The sequence below is a fragment of the Pan paniscus genome, chromosome 18, assembly GCF_029289425.2.
Source record: "Pan paniscus chromosome 18, NHGRI_mPanPan1-v2.0_pri, whole genome shotgun sequence".
Classification (NCBI taxonomy): domain Eukaryota; kingdom Metazoa; phylum Chordata; class Mammalia; order Primates; family Hominidae; genus Pan; species Pan paniscus.
In genome coordinates, this window is record NC_073267.2 from 15,222,679 (window position 1) to 15,244,440 (window position 21,762).

At 49.4% G+C, this 21,762-nt stretch overlaps 1 protein-coding gene across 1 annotated transcript in view; it reads right to left on the minus strand.

Annotated features, from left to right (window-relative positions):
• Positions 1 to 10,232, minus strand: part of LOC100990946 (group 10 secretory phospholipase A2) — a 28,036-nt gene extending 17,804 nt beyond the window's left edge. Inside the window, exons 1-3 of the mRNA XM_034939829.3 lie at positions 7,648 to 10,232; positions 4,036 to 4,186; positions 1,746 to 1,852 (exon numbers count right to left, since the gene is read on the minus strand). Of these exons, the coding sequence (XP_034795720.1) occupies positions 1,746 to 1,852; positions 4,036 to 4,186; positions 7,648 to 7,744 (355 nt within the window). The 5' untranslated portion in view covers positions 7,745 to 10,232. The remainder of the gene's footprint in view (positions 1 to 1,745; positions 1,853 to 4,035; positions 4,187 to 7,647) is intronic.
• Between the last annotated feature and the right edge of the window lie 11,530 nt (positions 10,233 to 21,762).

Sequence of the window (21,762 nt, forward strand, 5' to 3'; positions counted from 1 at the left end):
TTGTTTTAGCTTTCTTATTTATTTGAAGGGAAAATATAAATGGAAAATGCCATACATCAGAATGGAATCTATTTCTTTTTGTTTTTGTTTGAGATAGAGTCTCACTCTGTTGCCCAGGCTGGAGTACAGTGGTGCGATCTCGGCTCACTGCAACCTGTGCCTCCTGGATTCAAGTGATTCTCCTGCGTCAGACTCTCGAGTAGCTGGGATTACAAGCATGCACCAACATACCAGGGTAATTTTGTATTTTTAGTAGAGACAGGGTTTCACCATTGAGGCTGCTCTCAAACTCCTGGCCTCAAGTGATCCACCTGCCTTGGCCTCCCAAAGTGCTGGAACTGTAGGCGTGAGCCACAGCACCCGGCCCAAAATGGAATCTTAAAAATAAATACCACGGCCAGATGCAGTGGCTCACACCTGTAATTCCAGCACTTTGAGAGGCTGAGGCGGGTGGATCACTTGAGGTCAGGAGTACAAGACCAGCCTAACCAACATGGCAAAACCTCATCTCTACTAAAAATACAAAAATATTAGCCAGGTGTAGTGGCGGGCACCTGTAATCTCAGCTACTCAGGAGGCTGAGGCAGGAGAATCACTTGAACCCAAGAGGTGGAGGTGGCAGTAAGCCAAGAACATGCCATTGCACTCCAGCCTGGCCAACAGGAGTAAAACTCTGTCTCAAAAAAAAACCAAAAAAAATCAAAAAACAAACAAACAAAAAAACCCACACTCCAAAAACAAACAAACAAACAAACAATAAATAATATAAAAATAAAATAAATACTACAGTCCTTATGTTATTGCTTTGTTTCAAAATCTGGTAGGATTGCCTGAGGGACCTGAGATTTTTAATTGCAGGGTTTTTTTAATATATCTTTAGAAGTGGTTGGTTAGGTAAAAGTTTTTTGTTTTTTTTTTTTTTTTTTGAGACTGGGTTTTGCCCTGTTACACAGGCTGGAGTGCTGTGACTCGATCACAGCTCACTGCAGCCTCAACCTCCTGGGCTTCAAGCGATCCTCCCACCTCAGCCTCCCAAGTAGCTGGGATCACAGATGTGTGCCACCACGCCTGGCCAATGTTAAAAAAATCCTTTAACTTTTTTGTAGAGATGCACTCCTGGCCTCAAGCGATCCTCCTTCTGGTCCCCACCCCCAGCCTCTTTCTGATAAACATTTACACTGTTTATTATCTGATGCCATTTCTATCTTCTTCCTTGTCGTCCAGACATCAAATAATTAGGTTTCTTCATGGTTTTCTTTTTCAAGTCCTCATTGTTAAAGATCACTCACATTAGGGCCAGACACCATGCCTCACGCCTGTAATCTCAGCAATTTCGGAGGCCGAGGCGGGCAGAGCACTTGAGGTGGGGAGTTTGAGACCAGCCTGGCCAACTTGGTGAAACCCCACCTCTACTGAAAAAAATACAAAAATTAGCTGGGCATGATGGTGCACGCCTGTAGTCCCAGCCACTTGGGAGGCTGAGGCACGAGAATCGCTTGAACCCAGGAGGCAGAGGTTGTAGTGAGCCAAGATCACATCAGCACACTCTAGCCTGGGTGACAGAGCGAGACTCTGACTCAAAAAATAAATAAAATAAATATCGCTTACATTAGATATACCCAAGGGGTGGTCTATAGAGACTTGGAAGCAGTGGTTATTGCAACAGGGGCACGGAAGTCATCTGGCTATGCCAGGATGCCCAGGGGATACTCGGGGTGGGTGGCATGGTGCTGCTGGGGACTCACCGCACAGGACGCTCTGATTGACGCACTGCCAGGAGTAGCGCTCTGTCTTGGGGCTGCAGCCGGCCTCCTCAGCTCGAGTGTAACAACAGTCGTGGCCATGGCAGCACCTGCGGATGTCACATGGACAGGACAGCAGGTGGGTGAAGCTCTCTCCTGGCCCTCCTCTCTTGCCAGGACCATGGGTGACTGAAGACCCCCAGGGAGGCACAGCATCCTCTTATCTAAGATTTTTTTTTTTTTTTTTTAAGAGACAGGGTCTTTCTCTGTCGCCCAGGCTGGACTGCAGAGGCACAATCATAGCTCACGGCAGCCTTGAACTCCTGGGCTCAAGCGATCCTCCCACTTTAGTGTCCCAATAGCTGAGACTACAGGCACACGCCAGCATGCCCGGCTGGTTTTTTAATTTGTATTTCCTTTGAGACAGCGTATCTCTCTGTTGCTCAGGCTGGAGTGCAATGGCTCAATCAGCTCACTTTAGCCTTGAACTCCCGGGCTCAAGTGATACTGCCACCTCAACCTCCCAAGTCTGCTACTACAGGAACACAAACTCCTTTTTTAAATTTTTTGTGGATATGGGGTCTCACTATGTTGCCTAGGCTGGTCTCGAACTCCCAGGCTCAAGCAGTCCTCCTACCTCAGCCTCCCCAAATGCTGGGATTACAGGTGGGAGCTACTGTACACCTGGCCTTATCTAAGCTGTTTCCCTGAAAATCCCCGTCTTGGGTAATGATTCCATTGGCCCCACCATGCCCTGTCCTGCCTTCCTGGCTGTGCCCAAGCTTGGTCCCTGCCTGCCTGCCTCCCTCTCTGGGTCTCGAGCTCCTGTGACACATGACTCCTCTCTCTTCTTGGAGTGATCCAAGCCCTGCCACTTCCTGACTTTGCCCACACTGTACCCTCTGCCTGGGGCAACTTCATGTCTGCCCATTGACCCTTAGGCCTCAGCCCAGGCACAAGCCCCTGCCTCCGGAGGTCATCCAGGCCTCACCAGGCTACACCCTCTCGTAAAATCGGATTCCCTCCCTTCAGGGTAGGTTTATAATGAAACCCTCCTTAGAGGCCAGGTGCGGTGACACCCATCTGTAATCCCAGCACTTTGGGAGGCTAAGGTGGGAGGATCACTTGAGATCAGGGGGTCAAGACCAGCCTGGGCAACATAAGAAGACTCTTGTCTCTCTTGTCTCTATAACAAATTTAAAAATTAGCTCACCAGGCCAGGCTCAGTGGCTCATGCCTGTAATCCCAACTCAGGCTGGAGTGCAATGGCACAATCTTGGCTCACTGCAACCTCCACCTCCTGGGTTCAAGTGATTCTCCTGCCTCAGCCTCCCGAGTAGCTGGGATTACAGGCATGCGCCACCATGCCTGGCTAATTTTGTAGTTTTAGTAGAGACAGGGTTTCGCCGTGTTGGCCAGGCTGGTCTGGAACTCCTGACCTCGTGATCCACCTTTGGCCTCCCAAAGTACTGGGATTACAGGCGTGAGCCACCGCACCTGGACACGTTACTGAATATTTCTGTGCCTTGGTTTCTTCATCTGTGAAATGGGATTGTTGTGAGAACGCAAAGGGATTCCCAGGGCAGTTCCTAGTGCATAGTCTGGCTTCCTTTGTGTGTGTGTGTGTGTTTAATATAGAGACAGGGTCTCACTATGTTGCCTAGGCTGGTTTCAAACTCCTGGTCTCCAGTGATCTTCCTGCTTCGACCCAAAGTGGTGGGATTACAGGTGTGAATCACCACACCTGGTCACTTTATATTTTTATTATTTTTTTCTTTTGAGACAGGGTCTCGCACTGTCACCCAGGTTGGAATGCAGTGGTGCAACCTCAACTCACTGCAAACTCCACCTCCTGGGTTGAAGCAATTCTCCTGCCTCGGTCTCCTGAGTAGCTGGGATTACAGACGCCTGCCACCACACACAGCTAATTTTTGCATTTTTAGTACAGATGGGGTTTCACCATATTGGCCAGGCTGGTCTTGAACTCCTGACCTCAAGTGATCTGCCCACCTCGGCCTTCCAAAGTGCTGGGATTACAGGAGTGAGCCACCACTCCTAGCCAAGTTTTTAAGGCAACGTCATCAGCTCAAGGCCAGGGTAAGGGGCAGCTGGTACCAAGATCTGGCTTCACTGGCCATGTTATCCAAGAGGCCTCTGCCTGCCTGCAAAGTAGTACTGCACACTGGGATCTCCCTGGACCAAACCCCAGCTTCAGTTTTGGGTACTTCCTCATAAGCCTTGACTACCCCAGAGTGTGAGGGATTTTGTGGCTTGGTCCCAGGCATGCACTCACCAGTCAATGGCATCGCGGGGCTGGCCATGGCCTCCCAAGCCACAAAAGCAACCATATTTCATATAGGCGATGGGGGTTCGGGGACCAACACAACCCACAGTTCCTGCCAGTTCCAGGATCCCACGCCGGTGCACACGTAATGTCCTGGAGGCTGGGGGGTAAACAAAGGTGACAGGCTGCAGGTCAGGGCTTCCCAGACCCCTGGGAAGGGCATGAGCCTGAGAAGAGCCTAGGTGTTACAGCCTGGCTGTCTGGGTTTGAGTCCTACTTCCTGGCTGTGTGACCTTGGACAAATTCCTAACCTCTCTGGGCCTTGGTTTCCTCATCTGTGAAATGGGGGATAAACTGACTTCAACTCATATGAATGAAATGAGATAATGAGTATAAAGCCCCTGGTGCATGAAAAGGCTATTATAATCCGGCTGGGCTCAGTGGCTCACACCTGTAATCCCAAGATTTTGGGAGGCCCAGGCGGGCAGATCACCTGAGGTCAGCAGTTCAAGATCAGCCTGGCCAACATGGTGAAACCCCATCTGTAGTAAAAACACAAAAATTAGCCGAGCATAGTGGTTCATGCCTGTAATCCCAGCTACTAGGGAGGCTGAGGAAGGAGAGTCACTTGAACCTGAAGTGAGATGAAGGTTGCAGTGAGCCAAGATTTTGCCACTGCATTCCAACCTGGGTGACAGAGCAAGAGTCTCAAAAAAAGAAAAAAAAAAAAAGGCTAACTATTATAATCAAGGTCCTCAAGGTCGCCAAGAAGGGGAAAAAGAGTCGTGCATGAAACGTTTGTCCAGTTCCCTGTGTTGGGCACTGGGAATCACGGATGCGCCTACAGGTGTCTGTCACCAAGGTGGGCTCCTCTGTGGCAGCTCCCGGGCCCTGGCACTGCCCTGTGCTCATGACTTCCCCTCCAGAATCAGACTCAGGGCCCTTGGTATCTCCTCTTATTTTCACTGCCAGACAGGAAGGCCCCTTGGCCTGAGCCCAGCCATTTTTCTAGATCCTGGCACAGCTTGGACATGTAATGGTGCCCAATGCATGTGACTGGACCCCCTGCATTGGACATGTAGGAAACGAGGCCAGCCGGGAAAGGTAACCCCACATTCCCACAGCCAGCAGGAACCCGAGCAGAGGCTTCAACCCAGGCTTCTGACTTGCAAACCAGTGCTCCTTCCTCCTTACACAGTGACAACAGGGGAAGGTGGCCTTCGGGGTTGCCAGAGCCGAGTGGTACCAGCAATAGAGTGGAAACTCACACACAGGCTTGCCTGCTTCCTGGGTTAGGGTTAGGGTTTATACAGCTCTGGGAGGTTGACGCATTGTGTTTGATCATCTTTTTTTTTTTTTTTTGAGACACAGTCTCATTCTTGTTGCCCAGGCTGGAGCACAGTGGTGTAATCTTGCTCACAGCAACCTCTGCCTCCCAGGTTCAAGCAATTCTCCTGCCTTAGCCTCCCGAGTAGCTGGGATCACAGGCGTGCGACACCACACCCAGCTAATTTTTGTATTTTTAGTAGAAAGGGGTTTCACCATCTTGGCCAGGCTGGTCTCGAACTCCTGACCTCATATGATCCACCTGGTTTGGCCTCCCAAAGTGCTGGGATTATAGGCATGAGCCACTGTGCTCATCCTGATCATCTTGTCTCTCTTTTTTTTTTTAGAGACAGGGTCTCACTTTGTCACCCACACTGGAGTGCAGTGGCAAAATCAGTTCACTGCAGCCTCCAAATCCTGGGCTCAAGCGATCCTCCTGCCTCAGCCTCCAGACATACGGGCATGCACCACCATGCCCAGCTAATTTTTAAATTTTTAGTAGATATGGGGTCTCACTATGTTGCCCAGGCTGTTCACAAACTCCTGGCCTCAAGTGATTCTCCTGCCTTGGCCTCCGAAGGCGCTGGGATTCCAGGCATGAGCCACCATGCCCAGTCTCATTTCTGTTTTATCTAGAACAGTTTTCATCACACTGACTTTTTTGAGAAGTCCAGGCCAGATTGAAATTCCATTTTGTCTTTTTATCAGTGGAAAAAGTAGCATATTTATGTTGGAGGACAAAGATGAATCAAAGAGGAAGAAAATGTAAAACGCTTTTGGGGCTGGGCGCGGTGGCTCACGCCTGTAATCCCAGCACTTTGGGAGTCCGAGGCAGGCAGATCACCTGAAGTGAGCAGTTCCAGACCAGCCTGACCAACATGGAGAAAGCTGTTTCTACGAAAAATACATAATTAGCCGGGCATGGTGGTGCACGCCTGTAATCCCAGCTACTTGGGAGGCTGAGGCAGGAGAATCACTTGAACCCGGGAGGTGGAGGTTGCAGTGAGCCGAGATCGTACCACTGCACTCCAGCCTGGGCAACAGTGAGACTCTGTCTCAAAAAAAAAAAAAAAAAGAGCTGAGCTCTGATATAAGCTGCCCTGGTACACAGTGAGCTTCCAGAAATGGTCCCTTGACCTCTAAATGCACCAAGACCCAGGGAACACGCCCTGTCTGAGCACCCTGACAATGTCCCAGTCCCAACACCGTACCCTGAAGCTGTCCCCAAAGGTTCCCCTGCCACCGTCCCTGACCACTCTCTGGTATCTCAGAGCCCTAGCAACAGCCCTATAGAGGGAGGGTTCTAGGCATGGGGCAGGCATGAGCACTGTGCTTATAACCAAGCAAAACACTCCCTCTGTGCCAACATAGGTGTGGCAGGTCACGCTGGGGTCTGTTTGCCCTGTCTGCCCGCTGCAGCCTCCTCGGGGGAGGGCCAGGTTTGTCTGTGCATCCTGTGACCCCAGGGTCTATGCGCACATATGTGTGTCTGTGCTGCTCTGTGTGTGTGTGTGTGTGTGTGTTTGTGTACACGGTGCATCTGAATTGTCCTGAGTGCTGTCTCGAGCTGTGTGTGCGTGTGTCCCCCTAGCGGTATCTCAGTATTTTTCCCTGTGGGAGCCGCACACCTGAGGGCCAGGTGAGTCTGGGGCTGGTCCTGTGCCTGCGCATCTGTGTGCTGGTGGTGTCTGCATAGTACTCTGCGGGTACATGTATCTGTGCACCCCAGAAATGGGCAGTCACCCACAGGACCTCTCTACAGTGACCCCAAAGGATGGATAGTGAGATAGGGACAGTATGTTCTATTTTTTGTTTTTTGTTTGTTTGTTTGTTTTGTTTGTTTTTTTGGTCACAGGGGTTTGTTGTACAGGGGCACAATATATTCTTCTCCCACTCCCAAGACGGCTCTTTCTGCCCCTGCTCCTCGCACCCTCTGGTGTCTCACATCTCAGGGACAGGTGGAATGAAGGATAAGTTCGCGGACCCCAGATCAGGACAACCGGGAGGCTTCCGGGCTGCCGGAGAGGGTCACAGCCGGTTAGAGGAGGGAGCCAGGAGAGGACTCTGTGCCCCTGGGGAAGGACTGGGCTAGTTCTGGGTCCCTGGGAGGAGTGAGTGGGGGGCCCTGCAGAAGGCTGGGGCGCATCGTGTGGGTGAGCATTAGAAGAGCGAGCTGGGGGCTCTAGGGCAACTAGGAACTTGGAGAGGGATGGGAGGCAGGGCTGCTGGTTCCCTAGGAAGGGCTGGAGGAATCCCGGAACGCCTGAGTTGCGGGAAAGCCCCTTCCTCACTCACCCTCGCCGGACCCGGGGCCAGGTCGAAGCAGCAGCAGCAGCAGCGACGGCAGTAGCAGGAGCAGCATGATTCGCAGGCACACAGGTAGCGGCCCCATCGGAGGGTGGCAGAGGTGGGACGGTGCTGCAGGGCCACCGGAGGCACCAAGCCCGGCGGACACACACCCCGGCTGTCACGCCCCGGCTCCGCCCCCGACCTCACCTTCCCTCGCGGCCCAAGCAGAGCCAGCTAGGGGCGGGCACCTGGGGCGGCGCAAAGGCGTTCTGATCTCTGTATCTTGGTCACTGAAGGGGCTCGAGAGGCCGCGGGGCGCTGGGGACAGGACCGGGAGTCAGGCCCAGGGAAGTCTCCTCGGAATAAGGGAGGAAAAGGCGCTCTTTTGATGTTATTACTCCCCCAGCCCCTCCCCCGCTCACCTGGGCGCCCAAAGGGGACAGAAGACTTGGAGGAGGGGTAGTCCTGAATTTGCTTCAACATTTTATTTTATTTGGCCGGGCGCGGTGACTCACGCCTGTAATCCCAGCACTTTGGAAGGCCGAGGCTGGCGGATCACCTGAGGTCAGGAGTTCAAAACCAGCCTGGCCAACATGGTGAGGCTGTCTCTACTAAAAACACAAAAATTAGCCGGGCGTGGTGGTGTGGACCTATAATCCCAGCTACTTGGGAGGCTGAGGCACAGGAATCGCTTGAACATGGAAGGCGGAGTTTGCAGTGAGCCAAGATCACACCACTGCACTCCAGCCTGGGTGAGAGCCAGACTCTGTCTCTTTCTCGCTCTCTCTGTCTCTCTCTCTGTCAGTCTGGAGAGAGTTGATTGTCCCTGGTCAGTCTCTCTAGTCGAGAGAGAGAGAGACACTGAGGCTGGGCACAGGGCTCACGCCTGTAATCCCAGCACTTTGGGACACCGAGGCGGGTGGATCACCTGAGGTCAGGAGTTGGAGACCAGCCTGGCCAACATGATGAAACCCCGTCTCTACTAAAAATACAAAAAATTCCCCGGGTATGGTGTTGAGCGCCTATAATCCCAACTACTCAGGAGCCCGAGGCAGGAGAATCGCTTGAACCCGGGAGGCAGACGTTGCAGTGAGCGAAGATCGCACCACTGCACTCCAGCCTGGGCAACAAGAGCAAAACTCCATCACACACAAACACACACACACACACACACAAAATTAACGAGGCATGGTGGCACATGCCTGTAGTCTCAGCGGCTCGGGAGGCTTATGTACAAGAATCGCTTGAATCTGGGAGGCGAAGGTTGCAGTGAACCAAGATTGCACCACTGCACTCCAGCCTGGGTGCCAGAGTAAGACACTATCACAAGGCCGGGCACGGTGACTGATGCCTGTAATCCCAGCGCTTTGGGAGGCCGAGGTAGGCGGATCACCTGAGGTCAGGAGTTCGAGACCAGCCTGGCCAACATGGTGAAACCCTGTCTCCACTAAAAATACAAAAAAATTAGCCAGGCATGGTGGTGGGCGCCTGTAATCCCAGCTACTCTGGAGGCTGAGTCAGGAGAATTACTTGAACCCAGGAGGCGGAGGTTGCAGTGAGCCAAGATCATGCTATTCCACTCCAACCTGAGCAACAAGACCGAGACTATGTCTAAAAAAAAAAAAAAAAAAAAAAAATGACTCTGTCTCAAAAAAAAAAACTAGAAGTCTTGATCTGTGATCTTGGGAAAAGCTGTTCACATCAAGGATGCCATCTTTTTCCGGCAAAAAAACTTCCCTCTTGTGAGATTATGAACCCAAAGTTCAAGGTCCTGAAGTTTTGCTGTATTGTGGATGGCAAGGACATTCTTTTTCTGATGTTCTCAGAAGATCCAATCTTCAGGTTCTAGATTGTGAAGGAATTGATTGTCCCCAGTCAGTGAGCCATAAAAAGCTTTCAGTACCTGGTGAAAATACACTGTACCATAATGATCTACTGTTGTAATATCAGCCCTCTTGCATGGGAAAGCAACCAGAAAACATGCATTGAAAATGATCATTGACAACTGAAATATTCAAATGGCCCATGAGGTAGCCAAATGCACCTGAAGCTTTGATTGTCTTCCCAGGAACATGAATTTGACAAACAAAACATTGGTTATGAACTATTTTAGCAATTTATAAGTCAGCACACCAATACATATTTAATTTAGATCATTTTATCTTTTCCATGATGAGTCATGGAATGCAGAGCCTTTTATTTTTCATTTTTAGACAGAGTTTCATTCTTGTTGCCCAGGTTGGAGTGCAATGGCGCTATCTCGGCTCACCGCAACCTCCGCCTCCTGGGTTCAAGCGACTCTTCTGCCTCAGCCTCCCGAGTAGCTGGGATTACAGGCATGAGCCACCACGCCCGGATAATTTTTTGTATTTTTAGTAGAGATGGGGTTTCTCCATGTTGGTGAGGCTGATATTGAACTCCCGACCTCAGGTGATTTGCCTGCCTTGGCCTCCCAAAGTGCTGGGATTACAGGTGTGAGCTACCACGCCCAACTGCAGAACCTTTAATAACAAACACTTTAAGGAGTCAGGAAGGACAAGGTGACCATCTTGATTCTCCATGAGTCCATGGTTAACATCGGACTTGCGTGCTCTGAATATCAGTTGTTTCTCCAGTTTACGTGCATAGCACTGATACCTAATGGGTTATCATAGGTAATTTGACTTAGACCTTGGAGTTCATTCAAATTGTATACCTAGGCTGAGCGAGCCCACAAAAAATTAGCTGGGCATGGTGGCAGAAGCCTGTAATCCCAGCTACTTGGGAGGAGATGGGAGAATCCCTTGAACCCAGGAGAAGGAGGTTTCAGTGAGGGGAGATTGCTCCACTGCACTCCAGCCTGGGCGACAGAGTGAGACCCTGTTTCAAAAACAACAAAAAAGGGGTGGTGGCTCATGCCTGTAATCCCAGCACTTTGGGATGCCAAGGCAGGTGGATCACCTGAGGTTGGGAGTTCAAGACCAGCCTGACCAACATGGTGAAACCCCGTCTCTACTAAAAATTCAAAAAAATTAGCCAGGCATAGTCGTGGGCGCCTGTAATCCCAGCTACTCAGAAGGCTGAGGTACGAGAATCACTTGAACCTGGGAGGCAGAGGTTGCAGTGAGCCAAAATCACGCCATTGCACTCCAGCCTGGGTGACAGATTGAGACTCCATCTCAAAAAAGCAAAAAGCGAAAAACAAAAACAAACAACAACAACAAAAACCAAACTGTTTATCTAAACAATTTTGGTATCGGCTGTTTTAACATGAAAATTTAGCAAAGTATTTTTTTGGTATTCAATTAATTTTTTGTTCTGCTTGGGTTAGCAGCTTTCTTTCTTTCTCTCTCTCTTTCTTCCCTTCCTTCCTCCCTCCCTTCCTTCCTTCTTTCTTTCTTTCTTTATTTCTGTCACCCAGGCTGAAGTGCAATGGCACGATCATGGCTCACTGCAATCTCCGCCTCCCGAGTTCAACCGGTTCTCCTGCCTCAGGCTCCCAAGTAGCTGGGATTAGAGATGCCCACCACCATGCCCAGCTAATTTTGTATTTTTTTAGTAGAGACAGGATTACACCATGTTGGTCAATTACAATTCCCCTGTCTTTATGAATCGGCTTTGTCTAGGCAGTGGGCAAGGTGAACCCCTTGAACAGTTACAGTAGTGCCAACATGTCAAGTTTGTAGGCTCTCTCTCCGTGATCGGCCCTGGGGACCCTGTTGGACTGTATGCCAACAAACACATTGTCATGAATTAAGAATATTCACAAATAGTTTACAAATTTTGGAGAAATTAGGCAGAGACAGAAATATGACTCAAATTCTATTTATGAAAGTATACTCGCTGGACGGGGTGGCTCATGCCTGTACTCCCAGCACTTTGGGAGGCCGAGGCAGATGGATCACCTGAGATCAGGAGTTTGAGACCAGCTTGGCCAACATGATGAAACCCCATCTCCACTAAAAATACAAAAAGTTAGCCAGGTGTGGTAGTGGGTGCCTGTAGTCCCAGCTATTCCAGAGGCTGAGGCAGGAGAATCACTTGAGCCTCTGAGGTGGAGGTTGCAGTGAGCTGATATCGTACCATTGCACTCCAGCCTGGGCGACAGTGTGAGACTCTGTCTCAAAAAATAAATATAAAAAATAAAAAGCTGGTATGCTCCATTAATTCCTGCAGGCCCAACGAAGGCAGCCTAGGAATTCTAGATCAATGGAATGAATACAACTTGCTAGAAATACATAGGAAACAAAATGACTATTCACAGAACCAAATAAAAGCCTTCCACTAGAAACTAAAAAAAATAATAATAATAATGGTTTTATATATATGCATACACAAGCAAAGCCAGAAGAGAATAAATAGCAAATGAATGAAAATTAGAAGCAAAAACAAGTAACTAGGAAACCATCTCTACATTTTTTTTACTCAATCTACCCTGAATGCTACAGCATTATCCAGGACCCCAGAAAACACACATAATACTTTATTCCTGATAAACAATTCAATGTCCTTAAGTCCACCAATATCACCATACATTCTGTGCAATCAAGAAATTTACTCAGCTGGGTGCAGTGGCTCACACCTGTAATTCCGGCACTTCGGGAGACCAAGGCGGGTGGATCACCTGAGGTCAGGAGTTTGAAAACAGCCTGGCCAACATGGCAAAACCCCATCTGTACTAAAAATACAAAAATTAGCCCAGTGTGGAGGCACACGCCCATAATCCCAGCTACTCGGGTGGCTGAGGCAAGAGAATTGCTTGAGCCTGAGAGGCAGAGGTTGCAGTGAGCCCAGATTGCACAAGTACACTCCAGCCTCGGTGACAGAGGGAGACTCCATCTCAAAGAAAAAAAAAGATTGTAGACCTAAAGTTAACATTGGCATGTACTTGATTATAGGAGGCCAGCAAATAATTTACTTATGAATGATCTACCGGGCGCAGCCCTTCCCAGATGCCTGAGGCCTTTTCTTGCTGAATAGACATCTATCTGGCTGTTACATGATCTTAGGAACAGCTATTCATTTGGAAAAGGGTGTCACAATGACTTTCTCTTTTGCATAAGAAGATGGGGGGCTGGGATCCCGAGATTTTAAAATTTCCTTTACAGCGTACCCATATGTGCTCAAAAGTGAAAAGAGATGACAATTGGCCAGGCGTGATGGCTCACACCTGTAATCCCAGCACTTTGGGAGGACGAAGTGGACAGATCAGAAGGTCAAGAGATCAAAACAATCCTAATCAAAATGGTGAAACCCTGTCTCTACTAAAAATACAAAAATTAGCTGGGCATGGTGGCATGTGCCTGTAGTCTCAGCTATTCGGGAGGCTGAGGCAGGAGAATTGCTTGAACCCGGGAGGCGGAGGTTGCAGTGAGCCGAGTTCGCACCACTGTATTCCAGCCTGGCAACAGAGGGAGACTCCATCTCAAAAAAAAAAAAGAAAAGAAACGAGATGACAATTGTAGTGCAAAATATCTGTTCCCTTTTGGTCCCCAGTGCCACTGCTACCCCATTCATCACCAATTTTTGTTGATGTTTCTTCCTACTTTTTTTTTTTTTTTTTTTTTTTTTGAGATAGAGTCTCACTCTGATGCCCACCCTGGAGTGCAGTGGTGTGATCTCAGCTCATTGCAACCTCTGCCTCCAGGTTCAAGTGATTCTCCTGCCTCAGCCTCCCAAGTAGCTAGGACTATAGGCATGTGCTACCACGCCCAGCTAGTTTTTGTATTTTTAGTAGAGATAGGATTTTAACATGTTGGCCAGGCTCGTCTTGAACTCCTGACCTCAAGTGATCCACCTGCCTTGGCCTCCCAAAGTGCTGAGATTACAGGCGTGAGCCACCTTGCCTGGCCTTTTTTTTTTTTTTTTTTTTTTTGAGATGGGGTCTCCCCGTGTTGCCCAGGCTAAGCTTGAATTTATTTTTATTTTTATTTTATTTATTTATTCATTTATTTTATTTATTTTTTTTTATTTTTTGAGATGGAGTTTTGCTCTTGTCGCCCAGGCTGCAGTGCAGTGGCACGATCTTGGCTCACTGCAACCTCTGCCTCCCAGGTTGGGAGTAGCTGGGACTACAGCCGCCCGCCACTATGCCCAGCTACTTTTTGTATGTTTAGAAGAGCTGGGATTTCACCACGTTGGCCAGGCTGGTCTCAAACTCCTGACCTTAGGTGATCTGCCCACCTCGGCCTCCCAAAGTGCTAGGATTACAGTTGTGTGCCACTACACCCGGCCTGGGCTTGAATTTCTGACCTCAAGCAATCCTCCCTCCTCAGGCTCCGGAGTTGCTGATATTACAGGTGCATATCACCTTGCCCAGCACTAGAAACATGATTTTGTCACAACCCCAGACCCTTCTCATTCCCTTTCATAGGAAGGCACTGGGCACCAGAGAAGCTTGAGCCAAGAACCAGGGGAACCAAGATTTAAACTCATTTCTGTTGGGTGCCAAACCTCTCTCTGCCTCCTTCTATTGGAGACGGCTGGGCACGGTGGCTCACACCTGTGATCCCAGCACTTTAGGAGGCCTAGGTAGGTGGATCACCTGAGGTCAGGAATTTGAGACCAGCCTGGCCAATATGGTGAAACCCTGTCTCTAGTAAAAATGCAAAAAATTAGCTGGGTGTGGTGGCGGGTGCCTGTAATCCCAGCTACACAGGAGGCTGAGGCAGGAGAATCGCTTGAACCCAGGAGGCAGAGGTTGCAGTGAGCCGAGATCATGCCATTGCACTCCAGCCTGGGAAACAAGAGTGAAACTCCATCTCAAAAAAATTAAAAAAAAAAAAAAAAGAAAAGAAAATCAGACGCTTTGGTCCCTTTGCCTGCGACACTCTGGAGTAATTCTGTCCCTGCCTGAACGTGATCTCCTCAAGGCAAAGTCTGGGTCTCCTTCCTCTTGTGTGCTCAGCCCTGGCCTATCTGTCCCACACTAGGTGCTCAGTGAAGGCGTGCTCATGTGGAGTATACGTTTCAGGCATACCAAGACTTGGAGTTGCAGAGGCTGTGAGTGACAAGCCTTGGAGTGCTATGCCCACTGGGAAATGGGTCTATCTCGGGGTTGGGCCAATAAGCTGGGCTCCCTCTGACGCCAGTGCTCATAGCTCCCCTACTCTGGGTGGACCCCTGCAGATGGTCAAGTATGTTGGCTCCATATGTGCCTTGAGTAGCTGGGTGCAGTAGCAGGGCATGGTAGCTCAGGCCTGTAATCTCAGCACTTTGGGAGGCTGAGGCAGGTGCATCCCTTGAGGTCAGGAGTTTGAGACCAGCCTGGCCAACATGGCAAAACCCCGTCTCTACTAAAAACAGAAAAATTAGCTGGGCATGATGGTGCACGCCTGTAATCCCAGCTACTCTGGAAGCTGAGGCAGGAGAATCACTTGAACCCGGGAGTCAAATGTTGCAGTGAACCCAAGATTGCGCCACTGCACACCAGTGTGGGGCATAGGGGGAGACTCTGTCTCAAAAATAAATAAATAAATAAATAAATAAAACAGACGGAGAGGCTGGGTGTGTGTGGTGGCTCATACCTGTAATCTCTGCACTTTGGGAGGCTTAGGTGGGAGGATCAGTGGGGCCCAGGAGTTTGAGACCAGCCTGGGCAACATCTCTACCATCTCTACCAAACACACACACACAAATTAAAAAACTAGTTGGGTGTGGCGATGCATACCTACTTGGGAGGCTGAGATGGGAGGATTTCTTGAGCCCAGGAATTTGAGGCTGCAGTCAACAGTGACCACGCCACTGCACTCCAGCCTGGAAGGTAAAGTCAGACACTTTCTCAAACAATAAAAATAAATAAATAAATAAATAAATAAAGCCGGAGGATAATGGTGAGACATGGAGAGAAGGCATGCTAGGCAGAGAGACCTCCGTAGGCAAAGTCGAAGAGACATGAAAGAGCCAGTGTGCAAGAGTAAATTCCTAGAACTTTGGGAGATGGGAGCAGAGGGAGCTGGTACAGGTCTCCACCTGGTGTACAATCTTGGCATAAATCTCCTACCATGAAAATAAATGACATTTTCTTCTTCCGGCTTTTGTAAGTTGGAAGAAAGCAGTTTTTCTGAGAAGGAGTCTCACTCTGTCTCCCAGGCTGAAGTGCAGTAGCGCAGTCTCGGCTCACTGCAACCTCCTTCCCCCTAGTTCAAGCGATTCTCTTGCCTCAGCCTCTCGAGTAGCTGGGACTGCAGGCATGTGCCACCATGCCCGGCTAATTTTTGTTTTTGTTTTTTCGGAGATGGAGTCTCGCTCTGTCACCCAGGCTGGAGCGCAGTGGTGTGATCTCAGCTCACTGCAAGCTCCACCTCCCGGGTTCACGCCATTCTCCTGCCTCAGCCTCCCAAGTAGCTGGGACTACAGGCACCTGCCACCGCGCCTGGCTAATTTTTTGTATTTTTAGTACAGACGGGGTTTCACTGTGTTAGCCAGGATGATCTCGATCTCCTGACCTCGTGATCTGCCCGCCTCGGCCTCCCAAAGTGCTGGGATTACAGGCGTGAGCCACAGTACCCAGCCGCAGCATGCACCTTTTTAAGGACAGTTCCTTTCTGGATCCTTCCTAAGGTTCTGATTTCTAATCCTTCCTAACCCAGTTCACTGCCCCCCCACCCCCAACCACCACCCTCCGTCCATCCATTCTGCCTCACTCACTTTCTCCTTTCCTGATGCCCACAATTTCCAACAATCAGTCTTGGCCTCAGATTCCCGCCCTTCAGATTCCAGTGTTCCTTGGGTCCTCTCTCTCCCCTGATCCTCTCTGATTAGGGGTGGGGGGTGTGAGTTGCAATTAAACCCAGCCTTTATTGGAGTCCTAGGGCTGGATTCTGCATTGTGCTCTGTTGTGTCATTGCACCTTCTCGTTTCCGCTCTTTCTGCCCTGCTTCTTCCTCTTCATACTCTAAGCCCCTCCAGCGCATGCTGACCCCACCGGTGGAGCGCCGCTCCTTCCCACCTGCCGCTTCTCCATCTCCATCTCTCCATCTTCTGCTCCTAGCCTTTCCTGGCACGGGGGCCCTAGCTCTGAGCTCTTGCATTTTTCTGGGGCACCGTCCTGCTCCTTCTCGTCACCCTGGGCAGTGGCCCTGGGCTCCTCGTCCGGCTGCTGCGGGCCTGGGCTGCCCGGGTCAGCGTAGCCAGGCCGACAGACAGCGCAGTTCACACCCCGGGGCGGCGGAGGCAGGTGCAGTGCGAGCGGCGACCCCTGTAGGCTGGTGTGGGCGCTGCCTGGAGGCTGCTGCGGTGCCGCCTGTAGGCTGGTGAGGGCGCCGCATGGAGGTTGCCGTGGCGCTCGTTGGCGCCCAGCGCCCCGCCCAGGGCTTCCTGGCTGCAGTGGCTGCTGCCCCATCCCAGGGCCGCGGGGCCCGGGTTCCACTTGGCGGCGTCTTCTCGCAAGTCGCCTTCGCTGCTCCGAGAAGTCGGCGGCGCAGCAGTTGACGCTCAGCTCACCGCAGGTCGCCATATTCCCCGCGGAGGCCGGCTGGGCTCTCGCCTCAGGCCGCCCACCCTGCTCCGGCCGCCGCGGCCTCTCCGTTCCCGCAGCCAGAGGTGGTGAGGGAGCGACCTCCAGGCACTGGGCACCCGCCGCTTCCCCAGCAGCCGGCGGGGCGATGGAGAAAGACGCCAGGAAGCGGAAGGTCCTCGCCGGCCCGAGGGTCGCCCGGGGCTGCGCCCCATGGTTCCTGCCCACGGAGCAGCTGCTGGGACCCTCCCTGCCAAGTTGCTCCCGGAAAAGCTCTCAGGTTCTCAGGCCTGCAGGGAGTGACAGTTTCCCCCTGACTGGAACGTAAGGCTGCAAACTCGAAGCCAGGCATTTTCTGCGTATTCTTAAATAGGATGTTTCAGTCAAAGCCTTGATAATATAACCAATCTTTCTGATTACAGCCTGCTTATAAGGAGAACATGTGTACATGAAAATAAGAATATTTATGAATAGTTTCCAAACTTTGGAAGGATCAAGTAGGAAGGAAAAACAAACGCTTCCACCCACCTTTGTTCACAAAAGTGTGCTTTACCAAATCGGTGTAAATTCTAGATAACTTCTGAGAAAAAATTTTCTTCAATCTAGAAAACAAAACAAGGGCCGGGCGCGGCGGCTCACGCCTGCAATCCCAGCACTTTGGGAGGCCCAGGCGGGGGGGGTGATCACCTGAAATCAGGAGTTGGAGTCCAGCCTGGCCAACATGGTGAAACCCGGTCTCCACTACAAATACAAAAACTAGCTGGGCGTGGTGGCGGGCGCCCGTAATCCCAGCTACTCGGGGGGCTGAGGCAGGAGAATGGCTTGAACTCAGGAGGCGGAGGTTGCACTGAGCAGAAATCCCGCCACTGCACTCCAGCCTGGGTGACAGAGTGAGACTCCGTCTCAAAAAAAAAAAAAAAAAGAATGAATCAAGAATCAACAATCAACAATGTTTTAAATACGAGTTATAAAAACATTATCTTAATAGATTTTTTTGTTTTGCTTGATCTCACTTAGCAGTTTTTTGAACCATTGTAAGCCACTAGAAATTGGTTTTTAGTTCATTGTTTTTTTTTTTTTTATTTCTGAGACAGAGTCTCAGTCTGTCGCCCAGGCTGGAGTGCAGTGGCACAATTTTGGTTCACTGCAACCTCTGCCTCCCAGGTTCAAGCGATTCTCATGCCTCAGCCTCCCGAGTAGCTGGGATTACAGACATGCACCACCATGCCTGGCTAATTTTTGTATTTTTAGTAAGATGGGCTGGCCAGGCTGGTCTGGAACTCCTAACCGCAAGTGATCCACCCGCCTTGGCCTCCCAAAGTGCTGAGATTACAGGCGTGAGCCACTGCGCCTGGCCCATTGATTTTTAAAAAAATATTTAGTTTTAATGTATTGAGGGGGTATAAGTGCGAGTTTCTCACATGCCTATAGTGGTGAAGCCTGGGTAGTTCATTGATCTGGGTTATCAGAAAACCGTGTTCAAGAGGATTTGTTAGAGTTTTCTCCATGCAAAGCAAATTTGGGGGCCGGGCGCGGTGGCTCACGGCTGTAATCCCAGCGCTTTGGGAGGCTGAGGCGGGCGGATCACGAGGTCAGGAGTTGGAGACCAGTCGGGCCAATATGGTAAAACCCCGTCTGTACCACCATCAGTTAGCTGGGCGTGGTGGCGGGCGACTGTAGTCCCAGCTACTTGGGAGGCTGAGGCAGGAGAATCGCTTGAACCCAGGAGGCAGAGGTTGCAGAAAGCCAAGATGGCACCACTGTACTCCAGCTTAAGCGACAGAGCCAGACTGTGTCTCAAAAACAGGAAAGAAAACAAAAGAAAATTTGGACTACTGCCAATTACAAATATCTTTAGAGAAGAATTCAAAACTAACTGTGGATGATGAAAACAATAGTTATGATAAAAGTCTGATGAAACTTCCCAGTTCACAAGGAAATTTAATTACTTATTTATTTATTTATTTTTTTTTTTTTTGAGACGGAGTCTCACTGTGTCACCCAGGCTGGAGTGCAGTGACGTGATCTCTGCTCACTGCATGCTCCACCTCCTAGGGTCACGCCATTCTCCTGCCTCAGCCTCTCAGCCTCCCAAGTAGCTGGGACTACAGGTACCCGCCACCATGCCCGGCTAATTTTTCTTTTTTCTATTTTTAGTAGAGACGAGGTTTCGCCGTGTTAGCCAGGATGGTCTCGATTTCCTGACCTCGTGATCCACCCGCCTCGGCCTCCCAGAGTGCTGGGATTACAGGTGTGAGCCACTGTGCCCAGCCAATTACTTATCTTATGTGCAGCATTTTAAGACAGTGATCAGAATCATGACTGACAGCATTATATCAGGACCACCCGTGTTTTATAAATTTCATATAATCTTCAGAAATAATTAATAACTTTTTTTTTTTTAGATAGATTCCAGCTCTGTCGCCCAGGCTGGAGTGCAGTGGTGCGATCTTGGCTCACTGCAACCTCCGCCTCCTGTGTTCAAGCAATTCTCCTATCTCAGCCTCCCGAGTTGCTGAGATGACAGGCCTGTGCTACCAAGCCTGGCTAATTTTTGTATTTTTCATGGAGACAGTATTTTCGTGTAATTTTCACCCTATTGGTCAGACTGGTCTTGAACTCCTGACCTCAGGTGATCCACCTGCCTTGGTCTCCCAAAGTGCTGGGATTATAGGCATGAGTGATGGTGCCCAGCCATTCATAACATGTTTATGCAAATATAACTTTAGCAAATATTTAGCATATATTTAGCATAATATTGCTAAAGCTAAACTTTAGCAAATATTTAGCATAACAATCAAAATTACAAATCATAACATTAAATTTGTATAAATGTATGTAATTTTTGGAACATGTATATCAACAACATACCCATAAATATAACTGAGATGAGATCTAATGTCACCTCACTTGACAGTGCCCTCCCATGCAGTATCACCACATTTGACAATGCCCGCCCATATAATCTACCAAATAAATCGAATCACTTAATACCTCTACAAGATGAGAGATACATTCTTTAGACTCCCGAAGGGACGCAGCTGAAAAATCCCAAAGTTAATTTTAAGCCAAAAAGACCTGATTTAGGATTTTGACACTGGAGAAACCCATCAAAGATGTCAAGTTTGAAAACACTTGATCAAAACAGAATCACAGGTCACTATTAAAAAGGGTATTCATTTAACCAGAGACTTCCAAAGCAATACAGAAACTTGCATGGATATAAAAACCTTAACCCTTTTAAAGGTCAGATTTGCTAAGTGATCAAAAGGGGTACTTGAATTGAATCGACACAGGAAGAGTGTGTACAGGGTTATGAGTGTAGGCAAATGGTTACTTTGGTCATATCTCCATTTGCCACCTGATTACACATGAGAATGGCATCTTCACTCACCAGAAAGCCAGTATTATGGGAGGTGTAGGAGGCATTCTTGGACTTGAGACAAGAACATTGTTGTGTAGAAATTTCATTGACTGTGTTAAAATTATTCTCCATGGGCTAGAGAACACATAACGTGGTGTTTAGAATGAGATGGGCATTGATTGGATGCAAGGTCTCCACACTTACTAGCTGTGTGACATTGGACAAAGTGCTTCATCATTCTGAGACTCAGTTTTTAAAGGAAAAACAACTAACTACCTTGCAAGCTTGCTAGCAGGTTTAAGTGTAATAATGTGTGGGAATGACTGCACCGTGACTAACACGTAGTGACGGCTTAATTAATGTTAACCCTTATCATTATCATATAAGAATGTGAGTTACATAAGAGAGAATCCTGTCAGTTCGTTCTCTGCTGTGTCCCCAAGACCATGAATCATGGCTGGCACGTAGTAGGCATTTAATAATATTTGTTCAACAAGTATTTGGCAGTCTTGGAGGGCAGAAAAGGAGGTGGGGAAGATTTTTAAATAACATTTTTTAAAAAGTCACATTGTCCTACAATACCAGTTTTTCTTGCATATTTAGGAAATTGAGGGTTTTTTCCTAAAACATGTGGACATATGGGAAATAGGATGCAACATTTGCACTAATGTTTCCGACACAGTTAGAGGTTTCCAAGAGATTTTGCGCTGGGGAGGCTGCTTGCTACAAGCTCCCAAAGCTCTGGGAGGACATAGTATTCATTCCTCCCTCAGCAGAAGCGGTGAGGCAAGAAGCTCTGGGGAGCACCCAGCCTTGGACTTTTAGCATAGTGTGTCAGGTCTTCATAGTTTGGGCCCAGGGCACAGAGAAGTCACAGCTCTCCGGCATCCTGTGACCTTTACCCTCTTTGCCAAGGGAAAATGTGGCCCTCCAAAGCAAGAAACTTGAGGGCATGGGTCACCCCAGACCTGGCACCTGCCCAGAGCCCTAGAAGGAAGGAACAATGATCCTCCAGCTACCTCACAGGGCTGGCACAGGTGGCCACTGCCCTGGCATCACCCAGCTGTGTTCGGCAGCCTGAACCCCATCTGTGGGGATGTGAGGAGGAAAATACAAAAGTCCTTAGGTGAACACTGAGAAGGCAGATGCAGCAGAAGCCTCCAGGCCGGAACTACCCAGTCTTGGACCTATGGTGGAGATAGAGCATAGCTGGCGATCATGTGTACTTACACTGTAAGGTCACCTGGTTGCACTATGGCCTCATCTGTGGCTCTGAAAATGAAGATTTGGAAGGAGATCATCACAGCTAATGTTTAACAAG